The sequence below is a fragment of the Poecilia mexicana genome, unplaced genomic scaffold, assembly GCF_051168715.1.
Source record: "Poecilia mexicana isolate PSO_F unplaced genomic scaffold, ASM5116871v1 scaffold_12, whole genome shotgun sequence".
Taxonomy (NCBI): domain Eukaryota; kingdom Metazoa; phylum Chordata; class Actinopteri; order Cyprinodontiformes; family Poeciliidae; genus Poecilia; species Poecilia mexicana.
The window spans coordinates 24049397-24068900 of NW_028263381.1; the positions used below are offsets into that span (position 1 = coordinate 24049397).

At 39.2% G+C, this 19504-nt stretch overlaps 1 protein-coding gene across 1 annotated transcript; it reads left to right on the plus strand.

Annotated features, from left to right (window-relative positions):
- The first annotated feature begins 2208 nt into the window (after positions 1-2208).
- On the plus strand, positions 2209-18826 carry apba1b (amyloid beta precursor protein binding family A member 1b). The gene is made up of 13 exons (XM_014973280.2): positions 2209-2799; positions 7691-9589; positions 10600-10893; positions 11285-11324; positions 11689-11834; positions 14179-14211; positions 14296-14382; positions 14873-15073; positions 15815-15994; positions 16740-16952; positions 17022-17141; positions 17965-18105; positions 18379-18826. The coding sequence occupies exons 2-13, from the start codon at positions 7751-7753 to the stop codon at positions 18448-18450; spliced, it is 3366 nt and encodes a 1121-aa protein (XP_014828766.2). The 5' UTR covers positions 2209-2799; positions 7691-7750; the 3' UTR covers positions 18451-18826.
- The last annotated feature ends 678 nt before the right edge of the window (positions 18827-19504 follow it).

Sequence of the window (19504 nt, forward strand, 5' to 3'; positions counted from 1 at the left end):
GATTGTGTTTTCTGCCTCACTTCCCAGCTGGTTCTGTTCAGAGAAGCTGCAGATTAAAAACCTTCAGAGGTTTCTGAATCGGCTGTAATTTCCAACTGGTTTGCATTTCCGACTTCAATCTTCAGTTTATTTGTTTAATTTCCTGCATCAACAACGAGGCGGACGGGGCATGAATAACCAACACATGCTCTCCATTCAGAGGCTTTTAGACAGTTGGGATGTTTTAACCTCAAAAACGCTGTTGGAGGAAAAACGCTGGAGCCCTAAAATCACTTTAAGTCGTTTCCTGTTTCACTCTTTCAAGGTTTTCAGGTTTTGTAACTTTAAAAATACAGACTGATGTATTTTAAATGTTAGCTGATGATGATAGTTTTCAGGTGTTAGCCACTTCACCTCTAACTACCAGCTAAGCTAGGTTGGTGGAATCAACTAACTCGGTCACTCTTTGGTTGCCTAGCAACAGCCTGCTGGGTAACTTGCGCAGCAGCAGTTTCAGGTTTCGCCAGGCAGAAATTTCATTTCAGGAACAAAATAAACACACAGTAGAGAACAAGATATGAACAAAAACACAAAATCTAAGAGCATTATAAAAATTATAACGTCAAAATTAAATTGAATCTAAGCTTTACGCTTTAGCATAGCTTCCACTAAATATCGTCTTGGTATAGCACCTTTTGAGTTAGCAGGATTAATGATTATGATCAGTGTTTTAGCATTAGCTTCTGCTAAGTCCCATGTTGGTACAGTGCTTTAGAATTAGCAGAACTAACGTTTGTGATTTGTGTTTAGCATTAGCTTCTGCCAAGTCCTTTGTTGGTGTAGCACCTAAACATCAGTGGAACTAATGTTTATGATTAGTACTTTAGGGTCAGCGCAAGTAATATTTTCTTTTTTATTTTCATTCTGGAGCCCCAGCCTGACCCTAGTCTGCCAACCGTCCTCTCTCAAATTAATCCCAGATAACTTGAGAGAGGACGATAGGCACCGCTGATGACAGAAGCTACAGTTTTGTGTGCTGACTGTTGGCTATCTAGTACAGAATGACGGTTTATTCATGTTTGCCACATGAACACATTTACAGAAATTATTGAAGCGTTCTCTGACAGTAGAAGAGCGGGGACATAAACCTGGAGAATAAAAACTGTAGATTATGTGTCAGAGTGATCATCTTTCCTCTCTCACGCTCTCTGACGTGTTTCTAAACCTGAAGGTTCTCACACTTCCTCTGGCAACAACGAAGAGCGGCGGCCACTCTGAGTGGGATCAAGGTCGAGTTGGATGGTAATAACACACCGGATGCCATGGTTACCGGCCCGCACCACCACCATCCCTGCATCACATGCCGTTGTCACGGCAACGGGGAGCTCCCGCGGGAAATCGAGGTGTTTGTGACATAGACGCTGCTGTGTGTGGAAACGGGGCTCTGATGCTGGAGATCCGGATGGAGGCCAATTTATCCACGTTTCTGGAGAACTTCCTGCGTTTTCCATCTGCTCTGGTTAAAAACCACATTCCACCCACACAGCAACAGCTGGATCATTTCTGAGTTTAACTACAAGTGGCAACAAAGTCAGTGATAAGAATCAAAATATTCCCCCACAAAATTGGACACTTATTTTTTATTAATCTACTCTGAATCAGCTTGTTTTGTTCTTCAAGACCAGATTTTATGAAAAACTGGTGATTTGTGAGCAGAAATGTAGTATAAACATACAGAACGGATATAATCATACAGATATAAGCTGATAAATCATATATGGCTATTTTTACATGATTATTATATTTATTAATGCATGACCCAAATCACTATTATTTTATTTTCAATTTTATTGCCATAATGTTTTATTAATGAGTTTTCTCTCACTTTTTTAATCACACATTGATTCATTTTCTCTAATATTTCTAATATGTTCTTTTTTTGGACATACAATTTGGCACATTAATTAAGATCAATAGTACACAACAAAAATTAAAAATGAGTAATTACTTTATAAAGCCATTTCTGTATTTCTTTTTTTTTTTTTGCCAATGTTGGCAGAATCAGTCCTCCATAATCAGCAACTGACAACAGTAATATTTATTTATTTAGAGAAACTGAATATTGGAGTTTAAGCACAATAAATAAACACTTGAAATATTGAAATCTGTTTGAGTGTCAATTTATTTAAATTACTGAAATAAATAAACCTGTTTCTGATTATGTTCAGTTTAAATTATACATATTTTTATAGCATAAAATGTTAATTTATAGGAGTTACAACAACATTTAATTTATCTTTGAGATCAATAAAGTATTTTTGAATTTGATTTTAGTTCATGGTCTGAATGTAAATATTCCCTAATATACATTTTATATATATTTTTTTCTACTATGTGGTTTTATAATTTTTTGTAATTTTTTGAAATAATATTTTTTGTTTAGTATATTTATTTCTTTATTATTACTGCTGTCTGTTAAGTTTGTTTTCCATGAACGCAGCCCCTGACGTCACCAGCAGCGCTCCCACCGCGGGCCACAGCGCCCCCAGCGGCCGCTCCCGGCAGCGTGTCGCAGCACTCTGCAGGTTGCTGATGGAGTAGGCGGGTCGGAGCCGCTGTTTTCCAGCATCAGCTGCTGCTCCTAAAGGCGCTTTGTGCTTCGCTAATCAGCTCTGATGTCACGGTGCGGAGGGAGGGGGCCGAGCTTTCCGTTTTAATCCCACCAGGTTGTCCGGAGGAGGGAGCAAACCGAGCCGAACCGAGCCGACCCGGGCGGGACGATGTGGACCGGAGCCGGGCCTCTCCTCCTCTAACATGAAGGTAAAATCAGCGGCTGTCACGTCCGACAGTCGATCATTTATTACATTCGTTGGGATTATTGTGCACCTGCGGGGGGAAATCATAGACAGCGACGTTTATAAAACCGCTCCGACATTTTTGGATGGATATATTTTCAAAATAAATGTCATTAATTTCTAAAATAAGGCAGCCAAGGACGTTTTGTTTCAGTCTCTAAATGACAGGAAACACGGGAACAGAGTGACCAAACAGGCCCGGAACCACAGATGTTTTTAAAAAAGAGGAACCTTTGGGCCTTAATGAAACAGAACATGACCACAGGAGGGGATTTAAGGCCTTCAAAATAAAAGTACCTGCCTGTCTTTTTATTATTTATTTATTTTTTTCTCATGAATTCATCATCATGAGCGGTCGTGACGCCTGTAAGGTGATAATTGATGCATCCCAACACGGAGCATATGCTGGCTGGGAGCTTGTGTTTGTCATGGTGTGTGACTGACACACACACACACACACACACACACACACACACACACACACACACACACACACACACACACACACACACCCTGGATGAATCAGGCTAGGAAGAAATACTCACATCGTCTTTAATGTGAAGGTTTCTTAAAATAAAACTATATTATCAGTTCTTTAGCCTCACAAAATGGCTGTTTCTCCTAAATGTTTCATATTTTTCACGTATTTTAAGTGTTGGAACAGTAATCACACCTGTAGAAACACCTTTAATGTTTTTTGGGATCTGCTTCTCTCTGCTTTTCACGTCTTCGGGTTTTTGAAGAATTTGTAAGGCATGATGCACATGTCAAATGTTTTTAATTGGTCTCATCTGAGCAAACTACTGAGTTGTGTTCTACGATAGAGTATTACTGCCAGGCTAATTAAAAAATAAATAATTAAAATAATATGTGAGAATAAAATTGTAATAATACAATAATAAACTCAGAATATATACAGAATACAGATATGATGCGAGAATAAACTTGTATTGAAAAAAAGACAGAATATTGCAGAAAAAATTTAAGTCTTAAGAGAATAAAGTCATAATTTTAACAGAATAGTCATAAAATGATAAAATAGTCGAAATAAATGAGAAAAAAGAGGTAATGATACAAAAATAGTAATAATATTGCCAGAATAAAATTGTCATACACAAAAAAAGTACAAGTCTAAATAATATGTTGATAAACTTGTAATATTAACAGAATAAAGTCATAATATTGTACTACGTGCATTAATTCTCACAGTGATAACCATTTTAGCACTACCACAAACGCTGACATCATTGGTCTTCCATATTTCCTCTGGAGAGTTCAGCCAATCAGCACCAAGGATTGACTCCTTGAAACCAGTCAATAGCGTTTCAAGTAGCAGAGAGTCTAGATAGTCCAGGTTCCCAAGCTTCATTATTTTCCCAAATATTTTAGTTATGTGCTACAAACAAAATCCAGGAAGAGGCAGATTGTTTTTGCCAATAACATGGAATCAAATTCCACAGAATAATCTGATATTATTGCACCAATATATAAAAACCTAACTTGTTTCATAGCAGAGGGAGGTAATAAGCTAAAAATTAAAGTCTTGCTTTCTCACAGCCATTACATGTAGAAAATGTTTCTTTATTATGTCAAACATCACACTGCCACCTACAGGCCTGGAGTAGTTACTACAGCGTTCTGGGTTATTTTATATGTTTGAACGGATGAAAATATTTCTAAAAATGATGAGTTTATGGGAAATTTCATTAAAAATTGCTTTAGAAAACCAGTTTTTGTGGCATCTAAAGCAGTCAGCTGAGGCGCTAACCCTTTTCCTCTGCAGTGAACTCAATCTGCTGACTGTCGGTTTCTGACAGCCTGCTTTCAGGCTACACAACAATCAGAAACCATATTTAATTTATATTGCTTCATGTTCCTCTTTCTCTGCAGGTTTACATATTTATTTTATTCATGGTAAGCATATTTGACAGTTCAGAGAGAGAAACAGAAGGCGTCTCTGCCTGAAGGAAAATCAGAAAAGGAAGATTTATACTTGGTTTCTTTGTGCAAACAGACTGTGGGGATTTAAAATATGCTACTCAGGCAGCAAAATACATTTTATAAACTTAGCAAAAACAATACAGAGAGGCTGTATGGAGAGGCTTTACTTTTTTCTAATACCTAAAGGCCATCTTGGCATTAATAGTTGGAAAGTGTCGCCGTTTCTCATCAAGGTGTATAGCAGTATTTCAGAGGCATCAGCTGTTTTTTCTGTGCAGTTTGAAATACTGCTTTTCCACCATCATACAACGTTACTGCAGATTTACTGTCAGATTGAGGTTCCTCTGTCCATCTCTGCTCTTCAGTTTCGCCCTTTTCACCGTTACAGTTGCTAATCAGTCCTAAACCTCTGGTAGCCACTCAGCAGATGCATCCAGACTCCACTGCATGCTTGAGGTGTCGTCAGGATATGTTCAGCAAGTTAATGATGCCTCCAAATCCCCCCAGCAGCTTTCACTGCAGATGGCCAGATGGAGGCGGCTCCGGCCCGGTCCGGCCATCAGCCTCGCTGCCGGGCCATCTGTGACCCAGACTGCCTTTTCCTCCCGACTCTCCTCGTCTGAACACATGACCGCCGCCTGCCAGCTCCTATAAACCCCAAACGGGGAAGACTATTAAAGACTATTAGCCTTTCTGGTCCCATCCTGGCAGTTGTGGTTGGTGCTCAAATTACTGGATCACTATTAACCTTTACTCTTACACCCGTTTATCCGTTTCCAGTCCAGATGCCATTATGTCCACATTTAAAGGGATCTGATATTCAAAATTCACACATTTTGCATGTTTTTGTAGATTTCTGCTTCTAAAAAACAGCCCTGTTAAATTTGATTTGTGTTACTTAAACTGGAGCAGTTTTGAACATATTTTTACAATGATTTGATTAGTAAAATATTTAAGCACACAAGTGTTATATTAAGGTTTTAGAAAAGTAGCTACAGTGGCCTGGATTTGGCCTGCGTGCCTCCAGTTTGACATCTGTGGAGAAGAGACAGTTTGAACTTTCCTCTTCTCTCTCTGCTCTACATCCATCAATCCTTCTTTTTTTGACTCCTTTGGGATTCAAGGTCGTAGTTCAGGTATTTTTTTAGCTTTTGAAATGCTAATCTGCTGCTCCTGCTAGTAAAAAGAAGAAAAAAAGGCACCTTGTTGCCACGGTTACGTGTCATAGCAACTGTCAGAAAGTTAAAAAAAGTAAGAGGAAAAAAATCCTCCTATATGCATCTAAAATAATTGTTCAAACATGCAACAACTCAACCAGGAAAACGAAGAACTAAATGATCTGATGTTTGGGTAAAATAACTCTAAAGGCTTTTTAAAAATCTTAAATCAGGTTTTCTAGTTTCTGTTCTTCCTCTGACCTTTTCTGGAGCTAATCTGATATTCGGTGAAGTTGCAGTAAATTCTGGTCATCTTCTGAGCATCGTATTAAATAAATAGAACAGGTCTGGTTGTTTTCGTTCACAGAGCATATTTATTATTCAGAGTGCTGCCCGATCTGCTCCCCTCTGTCAGCTCCTATCAGGTACCAGATAAAGGTCCCTCCTTGTCCTCCTGCCCTTCCTCCTCCTCCTCTTCCTCCTTGTGCCATCTGCCAGCTGCTGGTGGACGGATGAACGCTGCAGATTAAAGTGATTCTCCGAGGATTTACATTTTTAGTATTAGTGAAACAAAAACAGGGTGGGGCCAAAGTTAAACATCATGTCATGTTTGCCTTTTTATTTTCACTCAGTGCCTTGAAAATGTTTTTATACCTTCTAAACTTTTATCAGTTTATTTCATTGGGATTTTATGTGAAACATCAACACAAGGTAGTGTATAATTGAGTCATAGAAGATAAATACAGTGACTTTATTTTAACATATAAATACACTCACTGTTACATGGTGTCGTTTGTAAAGTTACAGTTTAAAATGATCAGCAATAAATTAGATTATTTAGCCCATCAAATAAACATGGGACTTAATTTTGAAACCAATTTTTTTCACCTCTACTAAGCTATATATGGTAATGTTAAATATTGTATCTATCCATGCTAGTATCCATGCTATTTAGTTAGCTTGCTAAATATTTAGATTGAAACCAAATATTTAGTTTGAAGGTAGCTATTTAACTTGCTAACTAAATATTTAGCAAGCTAAAATTAACATCTTTACCCAATTAGCGCTCATTAGCGCTTTAGCCAATTAGCAGAAGTGTGTATCTTTACAATAAAAAGACAAACATATATTTTTAAAACAAGCTGTAGCTGTCTGCAGTGGCAACAGACAGCTATACTAGCTAGCAAGCTAAATATTAAATTTGTTAACTGAAATCATTAATCATAAAAAGTAGCTTACAGACATAGTACCTTGTGAAATCTAATGCTAAAGTGCTAAACGTCTAACTTATTGAAGATTTCTTAACAGTCTGTAACCAAAACTTCATTACTGATGTCAAACTTTATGCAACTGAATGTTTCCAAAACAGTCGAGCAAAATGGAGCTTTATAACCTCCAGGAAAAAAATAACTTAGTTGAAGCTAAACGTTTTCAAAGTTAGCAAAAATGCTGAAGCGCTAAATGAAATATTAGGTATTAGAACATTAGCGGAAGTGTGCCCACAACTGGACTTTATTGTGACAAAAAAAAACTTTGAGGTTGTTTTAAATATTTTTCACAGTGCCCCCAAGTGGTAGCAAACAGCTACAACAAGTACATCTGAAAAATGTGACATGGGTAAAAAGAAAATCACAACAACACAGATAGTCATCTGGTTTTTGGAGTACTCTGTGTTCAGTCTTTTTGTACGCTTTTATTCAGTTTAATGAACAAACTCCATGACATTTCCTGCCTGTCTCTTGCCTCTTTCTCTTCCAGGTTGGTCTGTGAGTGGGCTGATGATCTGCAAAGCCGTTTGAGTCCAATCCCATCCCAGCAATGAGTCAAAAGTATCAGGAAGATGCCACAGGCGAAGCAGATGAGGAGCAGATGGGGGCCTCAGTGCCTCCAAGAACCAGGCAGTCCAACGGAACCAACGGCGAACCGCCCATCCGTCGCTCCTGGAGGCCATGTCAGATGCAGAACCAGGATGGGGAAATGCCTCCTCACCATCCCCACCGGCATCACCACCACTCTGCACATCATCACCACCATCACCACCCTGCAGGTCGTGGACCTCCTCGCCACCGCCGGCGGCCTCCGTCTGGCCAAGTTCAGAGTCCTGGTGGGGCCCCGATGGTCGTCTCTGCCAGGTCAGATGGGGCTGAAGGTCAGGATGCCGAGCCCCGTCCCGTGCAACAACACCGCCCTGCCGTTACCCGCTACCGCCGTCATGGTGACCCAAACCCCAGACTTAGAAATCACAGAGAGAGGCAGCAGTTTAGAGAAATCCAGGAGTCTTCGCCCGGCGTCGGAGAGAGAGAAGGTCCAGCTGAGATACGGGAGCAGGAAGTCTGTTTTGTTGATCCTGTACTGAACCAATCACAAGACAGAGGATCTCCTCATCAGACTCCAGTTGCTATTGTTACTCCTACCCACGTCTGTGTTGCTCCTGCAATGAATGACGTGCAACTTGAGCCCCAACAAACACCGGCTGAAGCTGAAGAAGACCACGTTGAGTACAAAGCAGAGCATGAAGAGGAATCTGAGGAAGTCAAAGAGAAAGAGGAACAAAAAGAAGTAGAGGAGGATGGAAACTTCCAGCCCACTGGCGGGAACCCAAGCTGTAGTCAGAATGAAAGAGCAGAAGAAGCAGAAAGGGTGGAGGAGGACCGGGAAGGTGTCATGGAGAATGCCGAAGAGGATCCTACAGCTCAGGGAAGTGAAATTACAGATCTCTGCTCAGACACGGAGAGCGCCGCCTCGCTGAGCATGGATGGACCTCTCCACAGCCCACCTCCTTTACAATCCCCAACTCCTCCCTCGTCTCCTGACGTACCACCTTTCCCCCAGCTGGATCACTTCAGTGAGGACATCAGTATGAGCTCGCTACCTGACAACAACCCTTTACCTGAAGAAGAGGAAGAGGATTGCTCTGAATCTTGCTCACTGTCTCACTCAACTTCTTGCTCCGAGTCTCACCCTAAAACCTATGCAGAATTTTACACGGAGTCCCACCAGAAGACATACACGGAGCCGGTCTTCGAGTCGTATTCTGAGCCAAAATGTCATCCAAACTCTTTCCCGGAGCCTCTGAAGACCTCTTACCCTGAAATGCAGCGGGAACCTTGTCGGCAATCTGGCTGGAGACCCGAGTCTAACAAAGTCCAGCAAGAGTCCCAGCAGGAGACCTTTGTCGGACATAGACTGAAGAGTGTTCAAAAAGGGGCGCCATCCTCCCCTACGGAGAGTTCCCACCACACTCCAAGGCAGGGTAGGAACCGTGGGTCCCGTCCCTTCCCTATAGACCGCTCTGTTGGCTGCCGGCTGCACCACTATGACGGGCAGTCCGACAGCGAGGGTGATGGTGCTGATAAAAGCCCTCTATCCAAGACCGGTAGGCTGGCAAGTAGGCAGCCACAAACCCAACCTAAGACCCAATCACCTGGACCGGCTGGTGTGGGTGAAGACAGGAATTTGGCGGGTCTCTCAGGGGACGCTGCAAAAGGATCGGGAGATGCCATCAGCCTGGCAATTAAAGACATCAAAGAGGCAATTGAGGGAGTGAAGACCAAGGCGGTGCGGTCTCCCTACACACCAGACCAACCGATGGAGCCGATCTGGGTAATGAGACAAGAGATCAGCCCAACGGAGGAAGCATACTCAATGCAAACCAACGTTAGTATAACTTTCTGGGCATATTTCACACCTGTAGATTGTTAATTTTGGTCAGAGTTTGTAACTTGTTACTTTTTCCAATGAAGAATCCATTTCTACAAACCAAGTGAGAATGTTCAGTCTGGGGTAGAAAACCAGATGTTTTCCTAGTTGGTAGTAAACAACCTGAGTGAAGTTGGCCCCACCAGCTCCTTCAAATTAAACAAAATTGGTGTCAAATGATAGTGGCACAAATTTTCTGTTTGTGCCGCTATCATTTTAAAGATATTGATAAATGTTTCCAGAGATCATCAAAGGTCAACCAGCCAGTCCACATTTACCAAATCAAACACATTTGGTGTCAATCAACTGCGCTACGAAATATTTTAGCAGCACGTCAGTTTTGTTTGATTTTGTACATTTTGGACTTGAACAATTTTGTTTTGCATTTACTCATGTTTTGTGTTAATACCAATGAGTCACACATTCTTGAATTATTTTTTCAAGGTTTTCTGAAGTTCTTAACTAGATTTGATCTTTCAGACTGTAAAAGGGGATTGACTTAGATTGATCAAAAACACCATAAAACCTTTACTGCATGTCTCCCCCTCTCTCATTGCTAACTTTCTTGTCAATTCAATATCAAATAAAGATCACTAGAGCCAATAAAACATAAAAAATAGTCGTATTTAATGCGCCAGTTCGACGCTATGAAGCTTATTTGTTATTGCTTGCGCCTTAAACAAATAAAATCTACTGCGAAAAGAGGAATGCGAGTTGAACAAAATGGCTGTTAATGTTATTTCAACATTTAGAGGCGTAGCCGACACGGACATGAACGGCTTCGTTCGCTACTTCTGCCGCCATTACTAAAACTATAGGCAGACTACAGCGCAGAAAATTGACGTCACGTTCAGAATTTCTCCTGTTCGCTGATTGGCCCGTTAGAAATTCTACCGGAGGAAGTTCTCTGCTTGCTAGCTTATGCTAGGTACTAACTTACAACTTTTTCCGCCATCTTCTCCCCGCAGACGTCTCCTCACTCCCCTTCTCGGTCGGCTTTGGAGTCTCCGTCCCGCTACAGCGTCAGTCCTCTGAGAGCCGAGACATCCAGGAACCCGCAACATGGCCACGCACCGCCGTCCCAACACAACCATCACCACCACCAGGGCTACCAGTCGCAGCCACGGGCACCGCAGACCTACACACCCACGACGCCGACTCAGCAACCATCAAGTCAACGTCTGCAGCAGCAACAGAGTCCGGAGCAACCTTCTGCGCAAGCGCAGCCATCCTCGCCCCCTCAGAAGCCGTCCATCCAGGAAGTAAGAGTTTAACAACACTGCGATAGAAACACATTAATAAGTTATTCAATAAATATTTATAATTTAAATAGTACCATATTATCAATATGTAACAATATGCCAAAATATTCATAAAAATATTTACTAATTACACTGTGGAAGCAACAATAATTACTTAAGTTTTTTTTTTTTGGTAATTCATAATCTTATTTTCAACTTTGCAGTAAAACAAACTTTAATGTTCTTCTCAGTACTAAATTATAGTAATTTAAAGATTACAGTAAGTTAAACTCTCAAAGCAGCAGAAAATCCTGTGGAAGGAAAACCTCTCTAAGGTCCTGCTTTGCGTAAATGAGTTTTGGTCTTTGGTGTGAAAGTGACCAAAATGCTTTGTGTTTTTGTGATTTCTCAGATTCGCCGAGCTCTTCCTCCTTTTCCCACGTTTGTGGACGGTGAGTGAAATCCTGGATAGAACAAAACAAATTATCCTTTTTGTTTTAGAATAATGTCTTGAAATATAAACTGCTGTTCTGCACATACAGTAAAATCATCTTAAATTTAAATATAAAATAGTTAGAAATCTTTTCCTGTACATTTTGTTTTGGTTTGTTGTGGATGTTTCTAGTGCTAACTGCTGCATAGTTAGCTTTAGCTAAAAGCAGTTCTTTGTCTGGATTCTCTGGTTTTGAAAGAGAGTTTGGGTCAATAGAACTGGTGCTAAACAAGCACTAGCACCAGTTAAACCACTGGATCCAGTTTGGTAGAAAAGACTTCCAAAGTGATGAGTACTTTAACATCTGTGCGTCGTTCCTGCAGTCCCAGGACCGTGCGACCCTGAGGATCTGATTGACGGCATCATCTTTGCTGCGACCTACCTGGGCTGCACCCACCTGCTGTCGGAGCGGACGCCCTCCAAGAGCGCCCGCATGCAGCAGGCGCAGGAGGCCATGAGCAGAGTCCGGGTGAGAAACACAGACGTTACAGGAACATTTCACTGGACCGGATCTACGACACTCAGATCCAAAACATGGACCTTGTTGTTTTTTTAAAACTAATTTGGCTTTTTATGTTGGTTTTAATACATGAATTAACAATATTAATGGCTTCTTCCTCACTGATTGGCCTTTCACCACATTAGTATAACGTCCTGCCAGCATCTTGACGTCTTTTACTTTTTAGTCTTTGGTTAATTAGCATAAATTCTGTCTCATTCTGACATTTGATTGATAAAAATAATTTCGCAAAACCTGAAAAAATTTAACTTTTATTCTGATTTAACTTTAAACCATAAGGAAAAATTATGTCAGATGTATTTAACTTAAATATTTAAAGTCTTCATTTCTGTTTATTTTGATAATATTTAGCTTATGAACTAAATATTTAGCTTATAACACAAGTATTTATCTCCAAAATAAATATTTAATAACTAAACAGTTAAACAACCTTTAGCTTGCTAGCTAAATATTTAGTTTGAAAATTAAATGATTAGAAAAAATATTTTCTAAATTGTAAACTAAATATTTAATCTACAAGTTAAGTGTTTAGCTCTAAATTACATATTTAGTTAGGAAGCTACATTTTTTAATTTGCTAACTAAATATTTAGTTACAAATTTTAACATTTAGCTTTCCAGCTAAAAGTTTACCTTGGAAAATAAATACTTTGTTTTCCAAAATAAACATCATCTGAATATTTAGTTTGGAACGATATTTAGTTCACAAGCTGTGACATTTATTAATGTACAATTAATCTGGTGAAAATATGACATGAAAAATGAACAAATTTAATTAAATTCTTCCTGACAGGCTAAATAAACCAAAATATTTCTGTTATTTTTTGCTGTGTGATTTCACAAATGGCACTCCATATATAAATGCTTGAAAAGCAACTTTTAACCTTTAAGTTTTACTTTTTAAGTAAATTATTCAATTCTTAGTCACTGCAGAGATTCGTTACACTTTTTAAAATGAAGTAGAAGCTTTTATTAGTTTTTATTTTTGTGCTTCCAGACTCGCTGTCACGTTGCTCTTTTTGCAGTCAGGTGACGCCGCCTGCGGCTTTGTGCGGCAGGATTACTTTTGGATCGCTGCGTCCTTCCCAGAGTCGGTCCGGCTTTTCCTCCGGGGCCCCGCTGCTCGGCGACGGCGCTGGGGCCCCAGAGATGTCAAACACGGTTAGCGAGAAGCTTTTAGCTTCATTCTCTGGCAGCAGAACCACCAATCCACCAGGATTTCTGCTTGTATTACCGTCCAGGAAGTAAATAGTGCAGAAGCCACAAATATATCTAAAAAAGAGACGATTAAGTGGAGAGATTGGAGAGCTGGCAGGCAGGAAGGAGAGACGAGTGAAGGAAGACGGGAGATTTTAAAGCTGCTTTAAACGTTTTTCTGTGTCCAGATCTTATTAGCATTCCTCCTGCAGACTGAGCTCATTCTGCAGCCTGGATCCAGAAAGACTTTATTTACTCCAGAAAGAAAGGAGTAAGTAGAGAAATCAGAGCTGAAATCTGTCAGCAGACGACTGTAGATGGTTGTTTTTTAATATGATTACACACATACACTGTAAAAACACAAAATATTACCAAGCTTGTACTGCAAATACCTCGGTTCACTTAAAATAAGAGAAACTTTGAGATCAATCTCAGAAACTTTCTAACGGTAAAAAGCCTGGAATTTTTCTAGTTTTAAAAGTTGAAAATTTTCCAGAAAAACACTCAGTAACTGAGAGATTCATCTCAGAAATTTTTGAGAAAAACTAGGACATTTATGAGTTTGAAAAGTTTAAAATTTGCTAGAAAAAAAGTCAAACTTGGGAGTTTGATCTTAGAAATTAAAAAAAAATTGCAGAAAATAATGAATAATAAATGAATAAATCAAGAATAATACCAAATGTGTCCATCTAATCCTTAAAATGCATCTTAAAATCATGTACATTTATAACAAAAGGTGAAAAATAATCTGTTTTTAAAATTATGCTCAATTTTAACATTTCCAGAGTTTCTGAGTTAATTTTGGTCGCATTGTGACTCCGCCGGCCGCCTCAAACACATGCGGTCCGTTTTGTCTTCAGGCCGCGTTGTGTCACTCTGATGCAGAGGAAACTGGTGACGATGTCAGTCGCAGACGCCACTGGCGTCCTGCTGCTGCCAAACATGGCCGCCGCTGACCTCCCACACACACGGAGACATAGAAACAGAAACCTCTGAGCCTCTTTTGTCCCTTTGTTTGGCATTTGGAGTCCAGTCAGTCTGCGGCAGACGAGGCAACTGAGTTTTTCTGAAAATGTTTTCTGCTTTCTGATCTGCAGGCGGCTCAGAAACAGGCGAAGAACAGGAAGAAGGTGAGTCGCTGCTGGGTGGTTGTGTTTATGTAAAAACTGAAGCTGATTTACTGCCAGAGGTTTTTTATTTCTGTGTCTCCGTAGAGTCCAGACAGCGAGAGTCCGTCCACAGCCGAGGTCGACCTGTTCATGTCCACACAGAGGATCAAAGTCCTCAATGCAGACACGCAGGTAAAGAACCATAATCAGGCATTCCTTTTCTGAGCTAAAACCACAGCAAAGCAGAGAAATACGCCACCACACATTCTATAGAAGCAGGAGATTATACCACTAAAAAAACTGAGGAAGTAAAATGAATGTCATTTAAAGGCTTCCAGCCTTCAAAATGGCTCATGTAAAAAAGTAAATACAAATGTATGTACTGAGTGATGTTTTTATCAATGGATTTTAATGACAAAGATATGGAGCTAAACTGGGGCCAGAAAGTTAGTTTAGAAAATACATTTTAACACAATAGTTATTTGAGCCTGAAAAATATTTCTGAAACTGGAAAAAAGTAAAAAAAAATAAAATAAATTAAACTAGAACAAATTTAAACCTGAAAAATTATTTTAAATCTGCAAAAAAAAAAAAGTATTTAAATGTATTTATATTTTATATTAAATTAAATTGAAGATAAGACAGTAATATTCCAGCATCTGGTCTGATTTCTGGCCTGCAGGAGGCGCTAATGGACCTGCCGCTGAGGACCATATCGTACATCGCTGACATCGGCAACATGGTGGTTCTGATGGCGCGGGGTAAGATGGTGAGGTCGCGCAGCGCTCAGGAGAACCTGGACCACACATCTGAGCAGACGGACCTGAACCACGACGACAGGAGGATGTACAGGATGATCTGCCACGTCTTCGAGTCCGAGGATGTGAGTCATTGTCGAGTTATTAAAAAATCAAAATGGTGAATCAAAAGGTTTTCATTAACTTGTTTGAAAAAGTAGCTCAAAATGAGTAAAAATGGTGATTTTAATGTCAGAATATGCAACACTAGTCATGAGTCTGTCGTGTTTAATATGAGTGAATTACATAACTGGTTGACAAAAGGAAAAAAATCTAACATGTTTTAAAACTTTTATAAGTAATCATGTCAATATAACACTCTGGTCTGAACAAATCAGTTTTCAAACCCATCAAAATTAGTATGGAGCTAAAGTAGAGCCATAAAGTTTTTTGAAAAACCCCAAAAACCTCAAACTAAATATTTTTGAGAAACTTTTTTTGTTTGTTTCTACACATTTAAAAAAATGTTTTAACAACAAATAAACTTCATGGCAAAATTTTGGGTCCATACAATTTAGAAACTACTTAGACTGAAGGTTTTATTTTTATTTTTTTGTTTCAATTTGTTTTTCTTAAATAAACTTTATGGCCCCAATTTAGTTCCATAAATCACAGGTTCAAAATAATTTTTAATTTTCCAGTTTTAGAATGTTTCTTTTTAGCCAACTAGATGGCCCCAATTTAGCTCCATAAAAGTTTGGAATACTATCATGAAACAGGAGCGGAATCCCTTTACAGATAAAAAAACTTGGTAATTTGAGTTTTTAGTAAATATTAGTTAAATAAACCTTGTTTTTAAACAGTTTTCGTGACGTTTTTTATTTCAGGCGCAGCTCATCGCTCAGTCCATCGGCCAGTCCTTCAGCGTGGCCTACCAGGAGTTCCTCAGGGCCAACGGCATCGACCCCGAGGACCTGAGCCAGAGGGAGTACAGCGACCTGCTCAACACTCAGGACATGTACAACGACGACCTCATCCACTTCTCCAAGTCCGAGAACTGCAGAGACGTAAGCCCGCCACCAGAGGGAGCTAAACTAACTTTGTTTCACCTCTGTGTTACTCTGTAAAAAACTGTAAAAAAAATATTTAAAACTAAAATTATATTTTTTTTTACAAAAGAAAATTTGAAAAGTACTTTTTTTCTGGGGGTTTTTTCTACTTAATGGCCCCAATTTTGCTCTGTAAAACTGGGTCCAAAAAATGTTCAGCTCCAAAAAAAAAATAAATAAATATTTTGGAACTGAAAATTAAGTTCCAAAACTCCTTTTTAGGTTTAGTTTAAAAAATCAGAACAAATACCCAAACAAAAAAGTATGGAGCTAACATGGTGCCATAAAGTTAGCTAAAAAAAGACCAATTTTTTTAAAACTGAAAAGAAAATTAACTTAAAATAAGTTCAAAACTGCTGTTCAGATTCATCGTATTAAAAGTAACAAATATGTTGAGGATTTTTGCAAACCATAGACACCCAAGGATGCTACGGTATAATTTTTTTTTTAAACTGAAAAAAAAAAAACCTCAAAATGAAGTTCAAAACTACTTTTGAGATTAAATAAATAAAAAGTATGAATTTATTGTAAACAGCATTACCTCCTCTTCTGTGCTTGTTGTCTCAGTCATTTTTGGCCTCTCTGGCCCTCCGGCAGGTTTAAATGAACAGCTGGTTTTTCAGACGCAGCTGTGCAGCAGCTTCATAAACAACCTTCCTGATCTCAGCTAAGATGAATTTCTCAAACCATTTCCCACCTGCAGGTTTACATCGAGAAGCAGAAAGGCGAGATCCTGGGTGTGGTGATCGTGGAGTCAGGTTGGGGCTCCATACTTCCCACCGTCATCATCGCCAGCCTGATGCACGGCGGGCCGGCCGAGAAGTCTGGCAGGCTGAACATCGGAGACCAAATCATGACGATAAACGGGACAAGCCTGGTGGGGCTACCGCTCAGCACCTGCCAGAGCATCATCAAGGTACCTGCAGCGTTTCTCCTGGTTTTCCTCTCATGAGAATAAATTTAACCGCGTTTTTGTTTCCTTCAGGGTCTGAAGTCTCAGTCGAGGATCAAGATGAACATCGTCCGCTGTCCTCCGGTTACCATGGTGTTGATCCGAAGGCCGGACCTGCGGTATCAGCTGGGCTTCAGCGTCCAGAACGGGATCGTAAGTAACGAAAACGAACAGAACTTTAGCAGAAACAGCAAAGGACAGGAAGTAGACGATAAAACCACACAGAGGTACTTTCTGTGGGAAAGAAAACCAAAAGTGTTTAAAAGATCTCTGTTTCAAACAATCAGCTCTGAACCAAAAACTGGAAGTCATAATACAAAAATTATGTCATATTATCAGAATAAAGTCTGAATAACATGAGAAGTCGTACGACAAAGTCATAACTTTGAGAATAAAGCAACACCAGAAAAAAAAGTCAATATTAAGTCTTAGTAATACGAAAAATTGTCATTCACTGAATAAATTCAGAATGCAAAAATAAAGTTGTACAACAAAACATCATAATATAAACTAAAAGAAAAACAATAAACGAGTGGACCAGGAATACTTCCTATAGGAAAGAAAAAAATAAATGTTTGAAAGAAATCTTTCAAATGTTCTGTCTGGAAATGAAATGGGGAAAAAAGAAGGAAAAACCCCCCTGGATCAGGTGTGCTTTCTAATAGGAAAGTAAAAACATAAGAAGTGTTCAGAAAGTAACTCCGTATGTGGCTCCATCCAGAAAGACGATTCAAAAACAAGTAAATGGAAAGAAAACTGAATATGAAGTTACTTTCTATGAAAAAAAAAAAAATTCAATCAATGCTATTGACAGCAAAACAACACAAAAACACTGGACCAGAAATGCTTTCTACGAAACAAAAAACATCTTTCAAAGTCAATGGTTTAACTTTAAAACCATTAGTTTGGGTTTCAGATCATTTTTTTATTATTTTATGGATGTTTTGTTTCTCCGTTCTTCGTCTTCTTCCTGCAGATCTGCAGCCTGATGAGAGGCGGCATCGCCGAACGTGGCGGCGTCCGCGTCGGCCACCGCATCATCGAGATCAACGGGCAGAGCGTCGTGGCAACGCCTCACGAAAAGATCGTCCAGATCCTGTCCAACGCCATGGGAGAGGTGAGAATGGAAACCAGTTTGGAACTGGTTTCCAGGACAAAATGTCTCCCATCACAGCCAGCAGTAGGAACTGGAGATAATTTATAGTAGAAGCCAAAGGTTTCCCTGATGAAATTTAAATTACCAGAGAAAATAAAAGTATTTGAAAGATTCACTCCACAGTGGGTTGATTTAATTAGCCGCTTTGCTAACTGACGAAGTAAATGATTAATTTTGAGCAGAATTTTCATTTTTCCCAGATACAAACAACGTTTTGGTTTCTTTTTTCTCCAGATCCACATGAAGACGATGCCTGCAGCCATGTACCGTCTGCTGACGGCGCAGGAGCAACCCGTCTACATCTGAGCTGCTCTTCTCTAAGCTCCGCCCCCAGTTTAAACCCCGCCCCCCTGTTTAAGCCCCACCCCTCATTCCGGATCGATCTCACTGGACTTGCCTTAATCTGTACAGCTGACTGTCGTGTAAATCGTCTGCGGTGTGGCAGCAGAAGGCAAACCGTCTCACTTTAGGCCGAGTGTTAACGTGACATTTTAGGTTCGACCAAAGATAATCTGTGGGTTTGTTTTTTTTTCTTGTGTATATTTAGGCTGCAAACAGAGACAATATTAGATCGGGTTGAATAGCCGTAATATCTGAATGTATTTCAATCATGATGGACCTATAATATGAAAGAGGATTGCATGTACAATTCTGCAGAATAAATGTATGAAAATATAATAAATTCAGTTTTCTTTTGTTCATTATTAAGAAAAAGTAAATTGCTGAGGTAATGAAGGTTACATGCTTAAATCCATCATAAATAGAAAAAAACTTTAATATATGGAGATATATTGGTGTCAAAAGGCAACATTTTGGCTTAAACAAGCCTTTACGCCGTTTTTATTTCCCCCTGAATATAAAATAAATATTTTACTGTATGTGTAATCTACAACTTAAGAAATACAAAGGTTACAAGACTAAAGTTGTAATAATTCCAGAAAAAAGTCACATTACCAGAATGCAGTTATGTGACAAAAAGTCAATTTTGCAAGAATAAAATAAAACGGTAACGGTACAAAAAAAATTGTTGTAATGACTCAAAAATGTTGTTACTTGAATAAACTCAATTTAAGTTGTAATTTTAAAGCCATGATTTTAGAGCATAAAGGCCAGAAAAAGTCACAATATTGCGAGAAAAATTTTGTATAAGAATTAAGTCAGTATTTTATGAGAATAAAATTGTACGACAGTAACACGAAATACAAGAATAAAGTTGCAATAGTAAAAGAAAAAAGTCGTGATACGAAAATTATGTCACATTGCCAGAATAAAGGCAGAATACAAGAAATCAAAACAAAGTCATAACCTTAAGAATAAAGTAATACCAGAAAAAGAGTCATATGGCGAGAATAAAGTCGTA